Source organism: Budorcas taxicolor, chromosome 17 (genome assembly GCF_023091745.1).
Source record: "Budorcas taxicolor isolate Tak-1 chromosome 17, Takin1.1, whole genome shotgun sequence".
Lineage (NCBI taxonomy): Eukaryota > Metazoa > Chordata > Mammalia > Artiodactyla > Bovidae > Budorcas > Budorcas taxicolor.
In genome coordinates, this window is record NC_068926.1 from 52,937,970 (window position 1) to 52,957,125 (window position 19,156).

At 38.5% G+C, this 19,156-nt stretch overlaps 1 protein-coding gene across 1 annotated transcript in view; it reads right to left on the reverse strand.

Moving 5' to 3' along the window:
- The window catches only part of KNTC1 (kinetochore associated 1), a 65,740-nt gene that overhangs the window by 4,836 nt on the left and 41,748 nt on the right, over window positions 1-19,156 (reverse strand). The window contains exons 41-57 of the mRNA XM_052654808.1: window positions 18,613-18,729; window positions 17,464-17,573; window positions 15,933-16,140; window positions 14,446-14,535; window positions 12,635-12,806; window positions 12,490-12,548; window positions 12,143-12,359; window positions 10,882-10,955; window positions 9,567-9,777; window positions 9,339-9,448; window positions 7,000-7,046; window positions 5,525-5,603; window positions 3,588-3,706; window positions 3,073-3,208; window positions 2,324-2,419; window positions 1,886-1,942; window positions 93-147 (exon numbers count right to left, since the gene is read on the reverse strand). Coding sequence (XP_052510768.1) covers window positions 93-147; window positions 1,886-1,942; window positions 2,324-2,419; window positions 3,073-3,208; window positions 3,588-3,706; window positions 5,525-5,603; window positions 7,000-7,046; window positions 9,339-9,448; window positions 9,567-9,777; window positions 10,882-10,955; window positions 12,143-12,359; window positions 12,490-12,548; window positions 12,635-12,806; window positions 14,446-14,535; window positions 15,933-16,140; window positions 17,464-17,573; window positions 18,613-18,729 — 1,957 coding nt within the window. The remainder of the gene's footprint in view (window positions 1-92; window positions 148-1,885; window positions 1,943-2,323; window positions 2,420-3,072; window positions 3,209-3,587; window positions 3,707-5,524; window positions 5,604-6,999; window positions 7,047-9,338; window positions 9,449-9,566; window positions 9,778-10,881; window positions 10,956-12,142; window positions 12,360-12,489; window positions 12,549-12,634; window positions 12,807-14,445; window positions 14,536-15,932; window positions 16,141-17,463; window positions 17,574-18,612; window positions 18,730-19,156) is intronic.

Here is a 19,156-nt window from a genome sequence, read left to right on the forward strand (position 1 = left end):
CACACACAAAGAAACCAAAACAAACCCAATAATGTGTCTATACACAAAACTATAAAATGCTACTATCAACATTTCAGGGGACAGAAAAATACCTGAAAGTAGTGGGATCTGAACCACACACTGCCAAGCTCTGCTGAAGTAGGGAACCTGTGGAAACACGTGTATTAAAGAACTCATGTCTGGGATCTTATGAACTCTGTTTTGCAGTCACAGACCATATACATTTAGAGCTTATATTCTTGACCTTAAGACCAAAATCTTAAGTTGCTAGCTCCCTGTTCTAGATCATCAAGATTCTAGAATATTCCTCGTACTATATATTTTAGGATATTAACACATAATCCTGGCTGATTTATTATTAGTTTTTTACTCTGCAAAATACTTCTTTATATTTTTAAAAACTGAAAAATAGTTGATTGATAATATTAGTTTTAAATATGCAACATCGTGACTCAGTATTTTTACAGATTATCCTCCACTAAAGATTATTATAAGATAATGGTTATAATTCCTATGCTATGTAATATGTCCATGCTGTTTATCTATTTTTATTATTTTGGCTGTACTGGGTCTTAGATGCAGCATGAAAGATCTTTGATCTTCACTGTGCATGTGAACTCTTAGTTGTGGCATTTAGTTCCCTGACCAGGGATTGAACCGAGGCCCCTTGCATTGGAAGTGCAGCCTTAGCCACTAGATCACCAAGGAAGTCCTGCTTATCTGTTTTATACACAGCAGTTCTCTCTCTTAGTCCTATATCCTTAATTTGCCACTCCCCGTTTCTCTCTGGGTAATCACTTCTTTGTATTCTCTATCTGTGAGTCTGTGAATATACTAAAAGCCACTTAATTGTATACTTTAAAAGGGTAAATTTTACATGTGAATTATATCTCAATAAAAAAGGAGATCTGTATGTGTTAATAGGAAACAATCTTCAAGATACTATCGTTACATGGAAAAAAACACTTCATCTATAATGTGATTTAATTTATATGTACAAAAATGAATACATACACACACACACAATATACACATGCACGTATATATACACCTGCTTATATGATAACAGGAAAACTCTAGAAGAGAACAAAGAACAGTAGTCACTCCTGGGGAGATTATGAAGGGAAGTAGTAAAGGAAAATTTTCATGTTTTACTTAGCATATGTTCTAAGTTATTAAACTAAAAATAAAATATATATTTTCGGTGGGCTATGGTCCGTAGGGTCACAAACAGTCAGACATGACTGAAGTGACTCAGCACTCACGTATTATATATGTATCACATATATGTACAGTGATTGTGTATGTAACAACACGTGAAATTCAGAAAAGATGGATCAGACAGGGTTTCTGACTTTAGGAATCTTCAAAGTCCAAGATGGGCAGTCACATGTGTGATTAAAATAATTTATACCAGGACTTTCCTGGTGTCTGGTGGTTAAGAATCCGCTTTGCAATGCAAGGAACAGGGGTTCTATCTCTGATCAGGGAACTAAGACCCCACATGCTGCAGGGTAACTAAGCCCAAATGCCACAACTATTGAGCCCAAATGCTGCAACGAAGACCTGATGCAGCCAAATAAATAAGTTAATAAATGTTTTTAAAATAAATAAATTATATCATTACCAGTGTTATAGTTGAGCCCATGTGTTTTAAGGGCATAAATGGAGATGTGATTCATGAGGCCTAGAGGACTGGGGGAAGTGATGTCTTGGGGAAGGCAAAGTTTGAGCTGAGTATTCCTGGTCCAGGCACCATTTTAAAGGAACAGAACCCTGCAGCTTCACTGAGGAACTGACTACTTAATCCAGGGTACCTGTGAGTCACAAGGTCAGTGAGTCTAAAGATTAAATTCTATAAAATTTATTTTAGAAAACTACATACCTGCCACAGAGGATAGATGCTAGAAATGGCTGTTAAAACCTTCCTTAGATAAGGAATCTGAAAAAATAAAACAGAAAAGTTCTGAAGATTATCCAAATAAAAAATTCCAAAGTCCAATCTAGGAGTCTGAAACTTTCACAAAGAATATCAGGAAAATGTATCTTCTCTGAGGGTCACCAGAGAAGGTCACCTATAAATCCACAAACATCAAAAGATGTCAGGGAATCTTCTGTTTGTTTCTAATGAAATTTATGTCAGTTTTGAGACTACACTTTCTCTGGCCTCATGCCATATTCTTTAAGTTGGGCATGAACCAAATAAGAGTGAACATTTTCTGCATACATCTGTTCAGTAACAAGTATCAGTGCAAAATGTTTAGGAGGTGCTGTGCAAAATCTTTAAAATATACCGCAGTCTAGGGCACTGAGTTTTACTTACCATATTGAAGCCAAGAAGCTTTTGCAAGAGTCCATTCCAAAGCTTCAGGTCATAGATTTTGTATTCTAAACAAAGCTCAGTCACCAACTTTACTGCCTGAAGCAGGGGAAAAAAAAAAATCATACTGTTTTAAGACACCAGTAAATTCAACCATCTTTGGAAAAGGTAGGATAGCTGAAGACAAAATATGCTTACAGCCAACCTGTGTCTACTACCTAATTTCAATGAAGACCCTCATCTGTCTAGGGAAAGAAAAAAAATTATTTTTCTTTCTCGATGTTATGGACTCACGAACAGCATCTCAGGCTCCTCCTCCTCCCCCCTTTGTTTCTTGCGTCCCAGAACAGTTTGCCTGTTGGCCCCATATCCTTCCTGTCCTGGGTTCCAGCTGCCTCAGAGACTGAACTCCCACTGGTAACTAGAAGGAAGAGGAATAAAACTTCCTACACAAGGACAGTCTGTCTAGATGAGGACAGACAGGCTTGGGGGGGATTAAAGAAGTGTTCCCCCCACCACCCCGCCCTGGTAGGAAGGGATGGCTTCAGGCCTTAGGCTTTTGGGTGAGAGGTAAGGCGACTTCCAAGTTGCTATGTCACCTGCCAGGAGAGGAAAACAGAAAAGCTCTCAGAGCAGCAAACCTGTTCAGGAACCAAGGGTTTCTTTGGCTCTGTCTTTCAGGGATCTGAGTGGTGGGCAGGCAGCATCTGAGAGGATGGAGGCTGCCACCGCAGGTATCTCAGTGTACATACCATGGGTTCGTGGCTGTGGTTTTTCCAAAGACCCTTAATCATTCCTTCTTTAGGGCTGTTGCAAAATAATTCATACGTGATGGGGATATTCAGCGCCTCAAATGATGCCAGAAAAGTTATACATTTCAAGTAAGATCTGGAAAACAGAGGCAGGAAATGGGAATCTCCTCACTAGCTACATTTATGTTTAAAATAAAAGCCAGCACTTAGAAATATTGGACTGGTCTATTACATGTCTGTTTTAGGCTTCTAAGACATAGGCAAGAAATATTAGAAAGAAATCAACTGGAGGAAAATGAAGAAAACACTCAGTTTCTGAAAGTCTCAAACATTCGAGAGAGACAAGATGTTCTTCAGGGCCTGTCTCCTCTCTGCCAGAATAAGGACTCTCAAGATAAGAGCATCTTGTTGACATAACCCCCTCTAATGCAATATTCTGAACTAAGAGGCTTAAAACCTATGGTTCCAAAGGGTGACCCGTTTTCTATTAACACAATTTTTAAAATTCCACGTACTTCACTTCTTCGATGGATTTTTTGAAGAGAGATTCTACCGTTTCCTTGTCAGCCAGATAGAGGAGACACTGCAGGGCTCGAGTTCTGTGGGCGAAAGTGAGCTGGTGCATGCTGAGCATCTGTAAGACCAAAGAGGTTTCAGAGCTGCACCCGTGGCTTCTAGCTGGGTAACTGAGCTTCAGCCTAGGTGACATGAGCCATATTGGTTTTCAAAAGATTAAAGCCAGGAATTCTCTGGCAGTCTAGTGGTTAGGGCTCTGCACTTTCACTGCCCAGGGCTCAGGTTCAATCCCTTGTGGGGGAACTAAGATCCCTCAAGCCATGTGCATGGTCAAATTAGGCGGGGGGCGGGGGCAGGGGGAAAGAAAGATTAAAGTCTATGTTTGCCCTTGGGGGAGCGGGTTCAGTGGTTCTCAAATTGTGTTCCATGGGACCCTGCCTGGGGGCTGAAGGGTTCCTCATAGTCTTTCAGAAAGAACAGGGTAAGAACCACTTTCATAATAATACTATGATGGACTCTACCATTTACACTTTGTTAATACCGGTTGGCCAAAAAGTTCAGGTTAGGTTTTTCCCATAAGATGTTATTTAACATCGAAAACTCGAACAAACTTTTTGACCAACCCAGTATGTGCACTCATGCTGCAAAAGCACTGGTGGGTAAATGGCAGGAACGGCTGTGACAGCCGCCGCATTCTTCACATTTTCAGCACTGAAAACAAGAGAGATGTCCACTTAAGAGGGTTCTTGATGAAGCAGTAAAAGTTCATTTTATTAAACCTCAACTCCTGAATATATAACTGAGTTCATGTCTGCATACACGTTATTAATTAATCAAAATGTATTCATTAATGTCTACGTGACACAACAGGAAGTCCACATGTCACAACGTGGTGTGATGATTTTCTTAGGGAAAGGCACTTGTATGACTGAGCTGGGAGCTGAAGCTGGTACTTTTCAAGGAACATCATTTTTCTTACTTGCCAGGGTAACTATCAGATAAACTAAGATGCCAAGAGAAAGAGGGATTTCCTTCCCGCAGCTTGTCATCAAGGACAAACGATTAGCATCTTAGCCTTTCCCTCTTTCTTCCTTCCATCCTTTGACCTACATCTTTCCTTTCCCTCAGCTCCAACTGCCTCAGAGAATACTTTTTTTTTTTTGACCACGCCCTGTAGCTTGTGGGATCTCAGCTCCCTGACCAGAGAGCAAACCTGAGCCTTCAGTACTGAGAGCGCAGAGCCCTAACCTCTGGGCTGCCGGGAAAGTTCCCCAGAGAGCATTCCTATACAGACAAGCCTGAAGGTCAGTCACATGTTTTTACGGATGAGGGGAAGTTCTGACTAGTTAAGAGTTTAGTGGGGAGGGGGTGCGACAGGTCAGGCAGGGCTTGGAGACCAGGGTGGAGACTTCTCTCAGGCCTGCTGGTTGGGAGTCCCTGGTATTAGGAATGTGACTGGGGGCTTCCCTGGTGGCTCAGACAGTAGAGGCTGCCTGCAATGAGGGAGACCCGGGTTCAATCCCTGGGTTGGGAAGATCCCCTGGAGAAGGAAATGGCAACCCACTCCAGTATTCTTCCCTGGGAAATCTCATGGACAGAGGAACCTGGTGGGCTGCAGTCCATGGAATTGCAAAGAATCGGACACTACTGAGTGACTAACACTGGACCAGGGTGTTAGGACAGTGAATGTGGATAACCCGTGGGAACAGCCAACAGTTGTACCACTCAGTTTGCAAAATAGGATGTTTCTGCAGCCAGCACTAAATGGAACTCAGCAGATACTACAAACCTCATCTACAAAGTAAGACAGAGTAGTTCGAGTAAGTACAGAGAAAGCATTATGTTAGTCATCTGTCAATAGTAATACGCGGGGAAAAAGTGTTAAGCTGAGATATGAGATACAAAGATGAGTTTTAACCAAGTTTTTAGAGCTTACGGTTGTGGCTGATGTTGCAAAGATGAACAGCATTCTTGAACTATAATCAATTGGACGAGACAGAAGGAGATACAGGACTCTGAAAAAATATTTATTACATTTAGATTTTAATTTAGTGACTGATTAGCAAAACAAGAGATTTGCTTTATTATCCATAAAAAACAGCATCAGACAGCCCAAACAAAGGCCTGAAGGGCTATGGGTCAAGGCCACTGTTTACTTTCCCCTTTAAAGGATGCTTAATCTGTTCTTGGGTTCCTTCACAGCTAAAGAAGATAATAAAGACACAAAAGATAGGCCTCACTCTTCTCACCTAGAAAATGGCTAAGCAACCTCTGATAGTTTAAATCTCTCTGGTTAAGAAATTAATACAAACCATAGCTGCAAAGTTCACTGAACACCACTATACATGGAAACTTGAGTTTTTAATTCAAAGGACCTTGTTAGTGGCACATTTTAACCTTGGGACTCAGGGAAGACTGCCTGCCTTCCCCCAGGCCCCCAAGAGAAGGGAAAGATGGATCAGGCAAATTGGAGGAAGAAGGGATAGAGATTCCAGTGGGAAAAGACAGGAAGTTATGAAATTGCCATGAATTACTCTCTGGGATCTCCATCTTGGGAGTTTTCTCTATGAACTATTCCCCCTAAGCCTTTCCATGCTGGCTGCTTCGGTCAGATGCTCCAGGAGCTTCCTCTTGCTCAGACAAATGTGTTCTTGCTCTTGACGGACTAACAAAGGATGAGGGAGTGCCCAGAGGAAGGAGAGCCTGGAAGGGGTATTAGACCAGTTCTGCCCAGATCAGGAGAAATTCTTTTCTGGGATTTATCTTCCTATATCCTCTCTCACTATCGGATCTCTAGGGCTGATGTAGGGTGTAGAGCTTCATGAGTAACCCGACCTATTGACACTTTTGGCCTACATCAAAATGGCAAGAAGCTGGCATGCATGCCACCACTCCCTCTCCCATGCCTAAGCCAAGCATTATTAATGGATTACCATGTTTTCTGATTTGAGCAACGATAAGAGTCTGCTCAAGAGAGCAAGCCATTACCAATCAGACTTACAGTACGTGACACCAGTGTGCCTTTCTGGGTCTCAGTCTTCGGTTAGAAGTGAAAAAGGAATCCTGGTGGCCCATATCTGAACCAGCCTAGCTTGACAGGGACAGAGAACATGTACAAGTCTGGGGTCGGAGTCCTGGCTACGTAAGAGTTTTCCTTTGCTCATGGTACATTCTCTGCTAAATGTACGAACTCACAGAGGATTCAGAAACTCTGGATCTTGGTTGTTTCTTATTTATTTGACTGGAGATATTTAAACACACTCATAGTCATGTGTCAATGAACTGATTCTTCTCAGAGGTTCTGATCCGAGTTATACTAAGAAAGCCTTTTTTAAAACCATTGGTTTTAAAATCACTGGTAAGATTCCTATTGGGGAACAGGGTGTAGACAAATAAGTAAAGGAAGAATACCTTCGTAGCGTTTCATCTTCTTGAAGTTCAAACAATTCTGATGGTGTCTTTGAAAAAGTGGATAAACAAGTTAAAAACAGAAGAAAATTGATTGACTACATAAGCTTATGAAAGTCTATTAAATGAAAAAGTCCAACATGCAAAATTATATTTACAGGAGGGGGTGTGGTGCAGTGGCTGAGTACACGCTTAGCGTGTGCAAGGCCTGGGGTTCAACTCCCAGCACCTCCATGTTTGATGACAACAAAGGGGAAAAAAAAGATTTTTAAAACAATTACATTTACAGATAAGAAATTAGTGTAATTCATCACTTTATGAGAAGATTCTTGCTTTAAAAATGGGTTTACTCAAATTCATTCGGTCAACAAATACATACTGAGTGCTTACCATGCACAAGGCATAATTCTGGGTACATGGGCTCCCTGAGTGAACACAACAAATATTCTTGTCCTCCTGGGGTTTACCTTCATTGGGTAACTTTTAAAAGGAAAGGGCTGTGAACTGTATGAGTTGTCCATTCATTCAGTATATATTTATGGGGACTTACACAGAAATGCATTAAGGTGCATTAGGTGTATAAATACAGTTTCTAGTCTCACAGGGATTTCAGTTTAGTGTTGCAGATTTATGCCTATGTTAAAACATGGGAGTTTGAGTGTCAACCGTAGATTCTATGTGGCCTGGATATGCTTCTAACTCTTCTGTTTCCACTGATACATAGTCCTTGCTCTTGGTAAACACTTAAAGCTAATGTCACATCAGTTATACTATTTATTTACAAATACATTTTTTTCCAAGGATACCTGCCTAGGTGAACAGAAGAATTACAGAATTTCCTTAATTAGGTTCTCCCTGAAATCTCAGAAGAAACAGTGCAGAAAATTTTGCATTTGGATTGCTGAATCCCATCACGAATTTATATATTATTTCTAAAAAAACTGATATTATGTGTCTCCTTACGTGATACACTGAAGAAAATGTATCACCCATAGAATATTGTTGCTAAAAATCCATAACTGGAATCTAATCATGAGAAACATCAGAAATATAAACCCAGAATGAGACATTTTGCAAACCAAAGAGTCTGCACCCTCCAAAAAAGACAAAGTCTCAGCACAGATAAAAGAGTTAAGTAAAAAATCATCAATAGAGACTAAGTCAGGGCTATGGGTGGTGCGGGGAGGAATTTGAAGAGAAGGATATTACACTGTCTCAAAACACCTCCCTTAGTAATTACAAAAGGAAATATAGTAACTGTGTCTGAGAGAAATAGACAACAGTGTAACCAAGTTATCTAAATTCACACCCTCTATTTGGGCAAAGAGGCATCATGTGCCTCTAAACCTCATACCCTGGGAAGGACACTTTACCACCCAGGTAACATACTGCCCAAAATGCAAAACTCCAGTCTTATCATGAGGACACAGAAAAGCCCAAGGGGAGGGGCCACTGACAAAATAACAAGCCTGAACTGTTCAAAAATGTCAGTGTCACGAAAGACAGGAAAGTTATGGAACTGTTCTAGAGTGAAAGAAATTACAGACATGACAGATACAACACATAATCCAGGATTAGATTCTGGTCTCAGAGGAGAAAATTACTGTAAAGAATATCATTGGCACAACTGGTTAAACTGTAACATGGACCATAAATTCAAGTATACAAACATATACATATATGTATTTTATCAATACTGTATCAAAATTGTGTCTGATTTTTATAATTATACTGTGGTTCAATAAGAGAAAAATCTTTGCTCTTTGAATTACACACCTAATTATTAAGGGTAAAGGGGCATGACACATGGAATTTACTCTCAGAGGGTTCGGAAAAATGTTATGGGTAAACATATTATAGGGAGAATGAAGAAGCAGATGTGGCAAAATGTTTAAAAACTGACAGATCTGGGTGGACGATACACAGCTGATTCTTTTGTATTATTCTTGCAACTTTTCTGTACCTTTAAAATTATTTCAAAATAAAAAATCATATGACCCTAAAGTCTAAGCATAGGCCACTTCTATTATATAACAGTTCATCTGAAATCATCAATTAAAAGGAAGAATGTATCAACTATACTTCAATTAAAAAAATACTGGCAAGTGAAAAAAGAAAAGATAGACTAGCTGCAAAATAATATTTAAAGGAAAAGAAAAAGTAAACAACTTCATTAAAACTCATCAGATAACAGAAGGTATTAAAATGCTCAAATGTTCCTTCTAAGATTCTGTACTTCTAATGAGAAGTCATATCATGGCGAGACAAATAATTACCCTCTTCTTTGAGAAGACGCCACTGGCTCATACTCAACAACAGACACCATCAAAGCAAGCACTTACTTCACCAGGTTTGGCAGACGGGCACAGCCATTTTTCCAACAACATGTCCCAGACTTTTTCCAAATTAATTTCATTGACTTCAGCTATTTCTTTAGCAGCTGTGTGAATATCTAAGATATTCAAGATAAAGAATTAAAAAAGAACCCCAAGTTTTCAATGCAAGATACCAGGGAATCAAAAGGATAATTCTCCTTGGATGGAAAGATACAAAAAGAGTTTTGCCCTCACCAGGATAATCTTTCCCAGATGAATTCTGAATTCTTTGATTTATGCTGGGATGTTCGTACAGACTGACAATGAGATGTACTGGTTTTCCGATCACTCTTAAATACTCTGCAGTGTTCAGCTTGTGGGCTATGAGCACAGCTTCCGTGCCTGATCGCCGGTACTGAACATGAAGCTTCTTCAACAGAGCTTCAGCTTTTTCACGTGTCTCATCCTTTTAAAAAATTCCAAGCAAACAGAAACTTGTTTTCTAAATCTTCAGTGAGACTAAGAATCCATCTTTATCAATCAAGGGCCCTTCCTGCCTTAGTTACAACCTTAGTATCTACACCAAGCCTCATCTTCTTTCTCCAGTTTAGGTCTCCAACCCTTGAAAATATCTATCACCAGGGTGGGCTGAAAATGGATGCTAGAGAGCACAACTTAAATTAAAAGGAAGTGGACTCTGACAATCCAGAGAGGTGAGATGAGGGCAGGGGAGGGAGGTTCAAGAAGGAGGGAATATATGTATACTTGTGGCTGATTCTCACTGTGGTACAGCAGAAACCAACACCATGTTGTAAAGCAAGTATCATCCAATTAAAAATAAGTTTTAAAAAAGAAATAGAAATGTGAACCTTAAAAAAAAAAGCAGAACCTGCACCCTAATGCTCATAACAGTATTATTTATAATAGCAAAGATACAGAAGCAACCTAAGTGTCCACTGAAAGAGAAACAGCTACAGAAGATATTCTGTGTGATGTGTGTGTGTGTATTTTCCAGGCAAGAGTACTGGAGGTGTATATATATATATACACATACATATGTATGTGTATATATATATATATGTATGTATATATACACATACATATACATATATATAAAGGAATATATTCAGCCATAAGAATGAAGTTTTGCCATTTGCAACAACATGGACAAAACTGTAGGGTACTATGCTTAGTGAAATAAGTCAGACAGAGAAAGACAAATATTGTATGATGTCATCACTTATCTGTGGAATCTAAAAAATACACATGAGTATATATGCAAAACAGAAATAGACTCACAGATAGAGAAAACAAACTAGTGCTTACCAGTAGGGAGAGGAAAGCTGGGAGGGGGGCATGAACTACTATGAATAAAGTAAATAGGCTGCAAGAATATACTGTAGAGCACAGGGAATATAACCCAATATTTTATGATAACTATAAACGGAGTGTAACCCATGAAAATTTTGAATCAGTATGTTGTACACCTGAAACTAATATTGTAAATCAGCTATACTTCAATTTAAGAAAGAAGGAAAGAAGGGCCTTCCATCTTACAGTTCAGACTCACCTGAGATGGAATATTCTGAAGCCACCTCTCAGCTAAATACAGGCAGAACTTCAAACTGGACATCTTGAAGGAACCTAAAGAGATAAAGAAAAGACTTAAAAGAAAATCATAATCCTTTCAAGACTACGTATTTTAGTCAAATTAGCCAGTTTTAAAACAACAGAAAGGCATACCGATTGTAAAAAAAAAAAAACAATTTAAGCAGGACAGAAGGAGACAAAGTAGGAAGCAGTCCACAGAGGGCCATCTCTTCAGCTTCTATTCCCATTCCCTAGACCTCTACATTCCTCTGGAAGTTCTCTGTGCAAGTGTGCACACATGTGTATAAGCGTTTTATCCCAAATGGGATAAGATCATATATGGAACATAATCTGCTGTTCTCACTTAATATATATCTCAGATATCTTTCCAAATCAGCTACACAGTACTGTATTCTATGAATACTCTTTTATTTTTTTTAACCAGTTTTTGACAAATGAACATTTAGAAAAATTACTTATTTTTGACTTTTGTTACAACTGAAAACATGGCAGTAAGTGTTTATGTACCTGTTTGACCATGTGACAGTGTCTAAGGTTTCATTATAGAAAGTACGTATGATTGGACATGAGAGGGTATGAGTTTATACTCAAGTTGGGCAGTGCCTCTGGCACCAAGCCCCAAGCGAGCAACATAGCATCTTGCTTAGTTCACTGGTGCCTCTTTTTTTTAAATGTATTTATTTAGCTGCTCCAAGTCTTAGCTGTGGCAGGCAGGATCTTTAGTTGTGGCGTTTGAACTCTTAGTTCTCTATACTCTCTTCAAATAGTTTTAGATGTTATCTCAAAAATACTCGAGTTGCAGCATGTGGGCTCTTAATTCCTTGACGAGGGATTGAACCCAGACCGCCTGCCACTGGGAGCACAGTCCTAGCCACTGGACCACCAAGGAAGTCCCCTCACTGGTACCTCTTTAACATATGACAGTGCTACAAGTGAGGACAGGGGGGCAGATATATTTCTTTACTTATATTAAAAAATTTTTTTTAGCCATGCCATGCAACATGTGGGATCTTAACTCCCTGACCAGGGACCAAACTCCTCCCACTGCACTGGAAGCATGGAATCTTAACCACTGGACCACCCATACATTTCTAAGCTATCATACTTCTCCTTAAAAGAAACAGAAGGAAATGAAAGAAGCATCATTTTTTTTTTTACAAGTTACAAAAACAACACAGTCAACCATTTGAAGCTCAATTAAAGGAAGAATCAATCCATACCTTCTGGGACATCCTGGGCAAGACTGATGGCGATGGCTACGGCCCACTCTGGGTTAACTATGGACAACAGGTAGCATTCGATGGTTTGAGTGATCTTGGCTATCTCCTTGTTAATCAGTGTTGAGGATTTGCCCTGTGTTAACTGCAGGAGCTTGGGCTTCAGCTTTTTTTCAAATACGTGTTTGGCTGTAGACACATACAGAGTGTCCAAAGAGAACTTCAAAGAAGGGAAAATTTATATGACTGACTTATATGCTCACTTTTACAGGCTTTACATAAATTTTTCTGCAGAAGGGCTGAAAAAATTACAGAACAAAGATACCACTTTCACAGTTTTAACCCATTACCTTCATTAATTTGGAAACTAAGAGCAAGGTTGGGAAGGATTCTTCACTGAGTTCTGTAGCTGGCAAGGAAACAAAGATAGTATGGTTTACCTATGGAAAAGGTTTTGGCTATTCAGAACAATTCAGAAGAGGTTAATGAACATACAGAGAATTTTCCAGAAGCTCTGCGCTGTGCCAAAGAATATTAGGTGAAAAGGCAGTCTAGTTTGGGCAGCTGATGGCAAAGTTATAACGTGCTCCAACATATACTGGTGTTCTAGGTCCACTGGGGGAGAAATTCTTCTGTATGACTTCAAGTGTTTCAGAAGACTTAGTGCCTGTATTAAAATAAAAAGGTTTTTTTCCTGTGAGATTAAACTAATTGTTAAGAGTTTTATGTCTAATTCTATACCATCACAGGATTCCATTCCTGGGACAGTCTCTCCTGATAAAGATGATCAAAACCTTTTGTAGTTTTACCTTTTAAACGATTATACTATTCTTCTAAACCATAACTTTTGTGATTATTAAAGAAATTACACTAATTTCCACTGGAAATTAAACCACCACAATGCTGTTGCTGGTGGGATGTCTTAAACTCCACAGTTCGAAGTTCTCTATAGTCTCTTCAAATAGTTTTAGATGTAGCTTAGAAATACTCGATTTCACTCTAAGTACATAGGCAGTAGGTCTAAAATCAATCCTCTATGTCCTCTCTCAGGGCTTCCATAGCTTCCCAGGTGGCTCAGTGATAAGGAATATGCCTGACAATGCAGGGGACACGGGTTTGATCCCTGGGCCAGGAAAATCTGCTGGAGAAGGAAATGGTAAACCCCTCTAGTATTCTTGCCTGAAAAATCCCACAGACAGAGGAGCCTGGCGGGTTACACTACATGGGGTCACAAAAAGTTGGATACGACTGAGCGACTGTGCACACGTGCATCTTCTTTCAAGTTTATATCTTATATTTTGGGGGCTTGTAGAACTTTTTTTTTTTTTTCTACTGTACCTAAAGGCTTGCAGGATCTTAGCTCCCCAACCAGGAATTGAACCCTGGCAGTGAAAGTGCTGCATCCTAACCACTGGAACGCCTGGAAAATCCTTGCGGCTTGTACTACTTTTTAAATCAACCCATTTTCTTTTGATTTTTAAAAGCTAATTTGAGAAAATATATAAGCTCCTATGACTAAAATATGTAAAAGAATAGGAAGTTAACTAAAAAAAGTGTTAGTTGCTCAGTCATGTCCCACTCTTCCAGACCCCATGAACTGTAGCTCTCGGGCTCCTCTGTCCATGGGATTCTCCAGGCAAGAATACTGGAGTGGGAGGCCATTCCCTTCTCCAGTGACTCTTCCCAACTCAGGGACTGAACCTGGGTCTCCTGCACTGCAGGCAGATTCTTTACCATCTGAGTCACCAGGGAGGAAGCCCAGTAAGTTACTGCAAGTACTCAAATAGAATTAAGTCCAGGACCTATCTAATATAGAAAGCTAAATCTGATTCTGGGTCTTACATGTTTTGGGATTGTTTTGCCAGATGACAAATATTTTTGCCTTAATTCTTCTATATCAGTCTTTTAATGGCTTTGTACTTTTGGCGAGTTTTAAATTGCCCCTGTGGAGCAAAAATTGGATTAAGATAGAACATGGAAAGGGGACTTCTCTGGTGGTTAAGACTTTGTACTAGACTCTATACTTCCAATGCAAGGGGTGCAGAGTCAATTCCTGGTTGGGGAACTAAGATCCTATATGCCACAAGGCGTGGCCAAAAAATAAAATAAGATAAAGCATGGAGAATAAAAAACTCTTTTTACTCTGTATCCCTTTAAAGAAAAGGAAATAGAGTAAAAAAAAAAAAAAATGTACAGTTTCAAATGAGCTCAGAGAACAGTTCAGAAAGACACCAAATAACAGTAATTTTAAAAAAGTGATCTAAATTTAAAACATAATTTTAAAATCTATGATATATTTGTTTTACCTGATTAATATTAATGTTGGTTATCTTCTCATCAGCTCTTTCTATGACTTTCAAGACAACTTCAATCATCTCATAGTCATAGGGATCCAACTGCATAAAAACAAAAATACATCAAAACTAAAGATGTTGCCAGGCTAGTTGATGTTGCCAGTTATGTTCATTGGCACAGATTACAAATATAACACCTCAGTGCATTACCGTATTAGAGTATTCTTTTAAAAAATGAACTAACATTTTCTCATCTCTAAAATCAACTCTTAGAATAAACACATGTGCTTTAAAACATCTTGAAAGCTCTTTTTTAAAAAACCTGTGTGAAGCAAAGTTGGTTGAATAAAGAAAAATGTTCTTAAGACTAAAAGCCTAGAAAAATAAACAGATAAAAATTTTACAATTTTATAAGATTTTTAAATTAAAATTCTATTTCTGTCTTTTATGATGAAAAAATTAGAACAGGATAAAACTGACCTTTTTTTGGAAATGACATAATTAAAAGTGTGGGCCTCCCAGTAAAACCTTTTCAAAGGACTTCATTACAGCTATAATCACATACAAGCTACAAAAACTAGCTGGGTGGTATCTATATATGCTTATAAAGAGAAAGGAAATATTTCCTTTGTTCCGTTTCTGCCCACATACCATTACTTAAAAAAAACAATTTAAATGGCAACTAAATTCACATGAATAGTAACACTGAACAAAGCGAGAAGATGATTTCTATAGTACCTATAAATTTTGAGCTAGTCTATATTATTTTTGGCTGAATTAGACAAAACTTTAACTGAAGTATTTCTTGCAGTCACATAATTTTATTTCCCCATCCATCTACCTTCATTCCCCCATCAAACTACCCTTTGACCTCAAAGTTACAATTCTTAGAAGATCCCCTAAAAAAAAAAAAAACCAGACAAGAGCACAAATATGTGTGTATGAAGATATTCCTTGTAACAAGTTAGAGTAATTAAAATTTGCAAGCAATATAAAAGTCCATTCATAAAAGCCTGGTTAAACACAGGATATTTCATCCACATAATGGAATAATAAATACATAACTACCAAAAATGGGAGAGATGTCTATTTATTGACATGTAAAATATGTTAAATGAAAAAAAGAGTAAAAAGATAGTATATTTAGTCTAAGATCTAAGATATCTACCGAACTATTAAGTTTTTATTTATAGGAATGGGATTATGGGGAAACTTACTTTTTGATTTATACCCTTCTTTGTAGTTTGATCTTTTTCAAAGAATGTGTGCTATTTTTAAAAGTCTGGAAAAAAAGGGCTTTTTTCATTTGGGTAGGGGGAAAACAGGAAAAGTACTATATTAAATTATAATAAGAAAACAGAAATCTAAAATTTTCTGAAAATACTTTACAAAAAAATATAGGACTTACTTTTCCAATTTGTTACCATATATACCTGATTAGTTAAGGGTAGGAGGGCTGTTTGAAATGACCCGATGCATTCATTTCACCATTCATCTACCTTATGCAGTATTCCACTAAGACTGATGACCAAATCCTTTGTGCTCGTCAGTAAAGGAACCATCTCGAGGGCTTTGGCCAGGAGTTTGGAGCGCTGCTGCTTTGTGGATCCTGCGCTCACATCTTCCTGGCTCTGGCCGGCATTCGTGTTGTGGAGGAGTGTTTCAATGAACAGCTGAAGGGCCGCATCAGCATCCAGCTGAAACGTGCTGAAATGAGCATTCAGTTACACATGAATCTCCCAGAATGCATGCCTTTCTAGACAGAGCTTCTCGCAGAAAACCCAGGTTTACACACGACAATTTTAAAGTCATTCCCTGAAATTCTAAAGGTCATCTAAATTTATTCAGTGGGACTGCCTGAGGCAAAAGAGTCACTGTCAACCAAAGAAAAATCACCGATGCCATGTGAGCATATAGATGGTGAAATGAGCCTGACAGAATTAGAGCTCTTTAAATTTCACAAAAGAGGTCAATACCAGAAAACAACAGGCAAAAATCTCCCAGTTTCAATTAAAAAAGAAGAGGGGGTGTGTGTACCTCATTCTGGCTTTGCAGCAGTCCAAACTGAAGAATGGCAGTTTTGTTACACTGGAGTACAGGTAAATCAGAGCTACTTAGAGCTATGAGTAGCATCCTGACTTGCAAGTCCAGGATGGTGACAGCCAGGGACAATACTCCCCATCACCCACAAGGACAAAGAACTAGATCTCTGTCTGGTGAGGAAGGGCACTCTGCAGTCTCACTATCAAGAACTCAAGATTCCACTCATCTGTCACAAACTGGGTGAGGGTTACACCATCCGTGGTATTTTAGAAATGATCACTTATTATCTGACCTCGCGCAGGGCACCTGAGAGGGGTATGTTCACTCATACGTAAACTGGTGATAATATACAATAAAAGTGAAATGAGATGTGTGGAAAACCACTTTGAAACTAATAATGGGCCAGCAGATTTAATACCTAAATTTATCAGACAGATAAAACTCAAATATAAATTACAAATCGTTTGACTGTTCTCATTACACTAAGTTGTACATTTATGCTTAGATTTTTTAAGTTACTTTTAAAAAAAATTCTCCCTAAATCATACTTTCCACCAATTTTAATTTAAGATTGCTTTGAGCCCCTAAGTTGATCAGATACAGAAGTTTACTTGCTTGGAAGAACATCCCAAGCTTCTCTGATCATGTAAATGGTCTGGATTCTGGAACACCTATTAAGACCAGATTCCTTGGCCTCAGATCCACTGAATCAGAACCAACAGAGGGACCCAGGAATCAGTATTTTTAACTAAGGGCCCTAGGTGATGCTTATCATGAGGCAAGTTGGGAAAACACTAAACAGTGAATTTAAAAGGTGATATAAGAGAATTTAATCTGGTTTGGATTTACTCAGTGTGGGGTTGAGCAAAAGAAAACATCAGAGGTCATGGGTCATGTGTAATAATTATTGTTAATCACTGTGTTCTCTCATTAGGATTATCAGTTTGTTATGCATAGCAAAAATACCATTGAGATTTAAAGAATTACCTGCAATATTCCAGAATGATGCTTGTGTCCATATCTATATTCTTCACGAGAGCTTTGATGAGGTCTTTCTTGGTGAGAAAATGTTGCCTGAAAACTGGCTGGAAAGAAATCTAGAAATAAAAAGAGCAAAAGAAAAAACCTGCTAAACTGAAATGTATCAGAATAAGGGTACCGTCGTGTTGTGCCCTTTCACTGTCCAATTTTATAGAGAAACATTTTTCTATAGCTCCTTCAACTTTTACATTACTCAAGTTGAGCATCACTCTGAAATTTCAGGTCCAAAATCTCAGTCATACTAACCCCTGGCGCTTCATCACTAAAGTATGGCAGTTAGCAACAAACAGTCCCATTCTGGAATAGGAATGAGGCTTCAAAATACATATTCAAAATATATTCTACAGTGGTTCCACTCCTGATAAGCTAACTATTTGAAAATAAAATAAAATGCTTTACATTCACAGTAAAGAAGACAGGATTTTGTTTTTGCAAATTGAAAAACAAGGGCCACTTACTTCTCCTGGGAGGAGTTGCTGAAGCTTAGTACACCTGTATTTACATTTACATATATTATCTTTAACTTACTAACACACAATAAAGTATGATGTTAAAGGGCTGCCCTGGAATAGCTTTTAATGTCAATTAATACTAGATGCATTCCTAATGAGGGGGCTTAGTAGATGAAATATCAAGCTTCTAATTTACTTAAAAATAGAGCAAAACGAAAATGAGGCAAAAGGTCCTTATTTCTTTGATATTGAAAATGTGGGTACTTCATTTACCTAAAACTTATGTGCCATAGTTTATATTTACATATAACCCCTCCAAAGGGCTTCCCTGGTGGCTCAGTGGTAAAGAATCTGACTGCAAAGCAGGAGACATGGGCTCAATCCCTGGGTGGGGAAGATCCCTGGAGGAGGGCACAGCAACCCACTCCAATAATCTTGCTGGGAAAATCCCATGGACAGAGGAGAGGAGTCTGGTGGGCTACAGTCCATGGGGTTGTGAAAGATTTGGACACAACTAAAGTCACTGAGCACGAGCTTGAGCAACCTCTCCAAAAGGAAAGGACAATGAGTCCTTTGTTTTACATTTTTCAACTGGGTAATTATCAGAATGGATGAAACTTCACAGCACTTGAAGAATACTCACACCAAGTTTACTAAGACGAATACCCCACCGGGCATCAGTACTGAGTTCACAGAACTTAAACTTTGTTTCTATTTCCTGACAGAGACTGGCCAACTGAGAGCCCACCAGAGATATTGCCTAAAAAGTTAAAATAGAATTAAAATTCAGTTGCAAATAGACAATGTTTTAATACTTTTCATGCAAAACTCAACAATAAAAACCATAATCTTCAGTCTTTCTTTATGGTAACAGTTGGAATGTTACATGTTGCTTTGTAAACCATCATTACTTACACTTAGGTAATAATTACTTTGGTAATTTGGCTTTTAGTGTGATGCCATAAATTTAGTCTGGATTTCTTTCATAAGAAAAGGCCCAATTTGAGCTATACTACAAGCAAAATCCTCACAAAGGGCAAATTTTAAAACAAACATTAAAGACAAGTTTCGCATCCATTAAACTTGTCCTGTGAAAAAGAACTGGCCTGTGACTCTAAGGTTTCAAATACACTAGAATAAGAATAGGCAGTGAGGTTCTGTGGCTACATACAGATTTAAGAAATAAA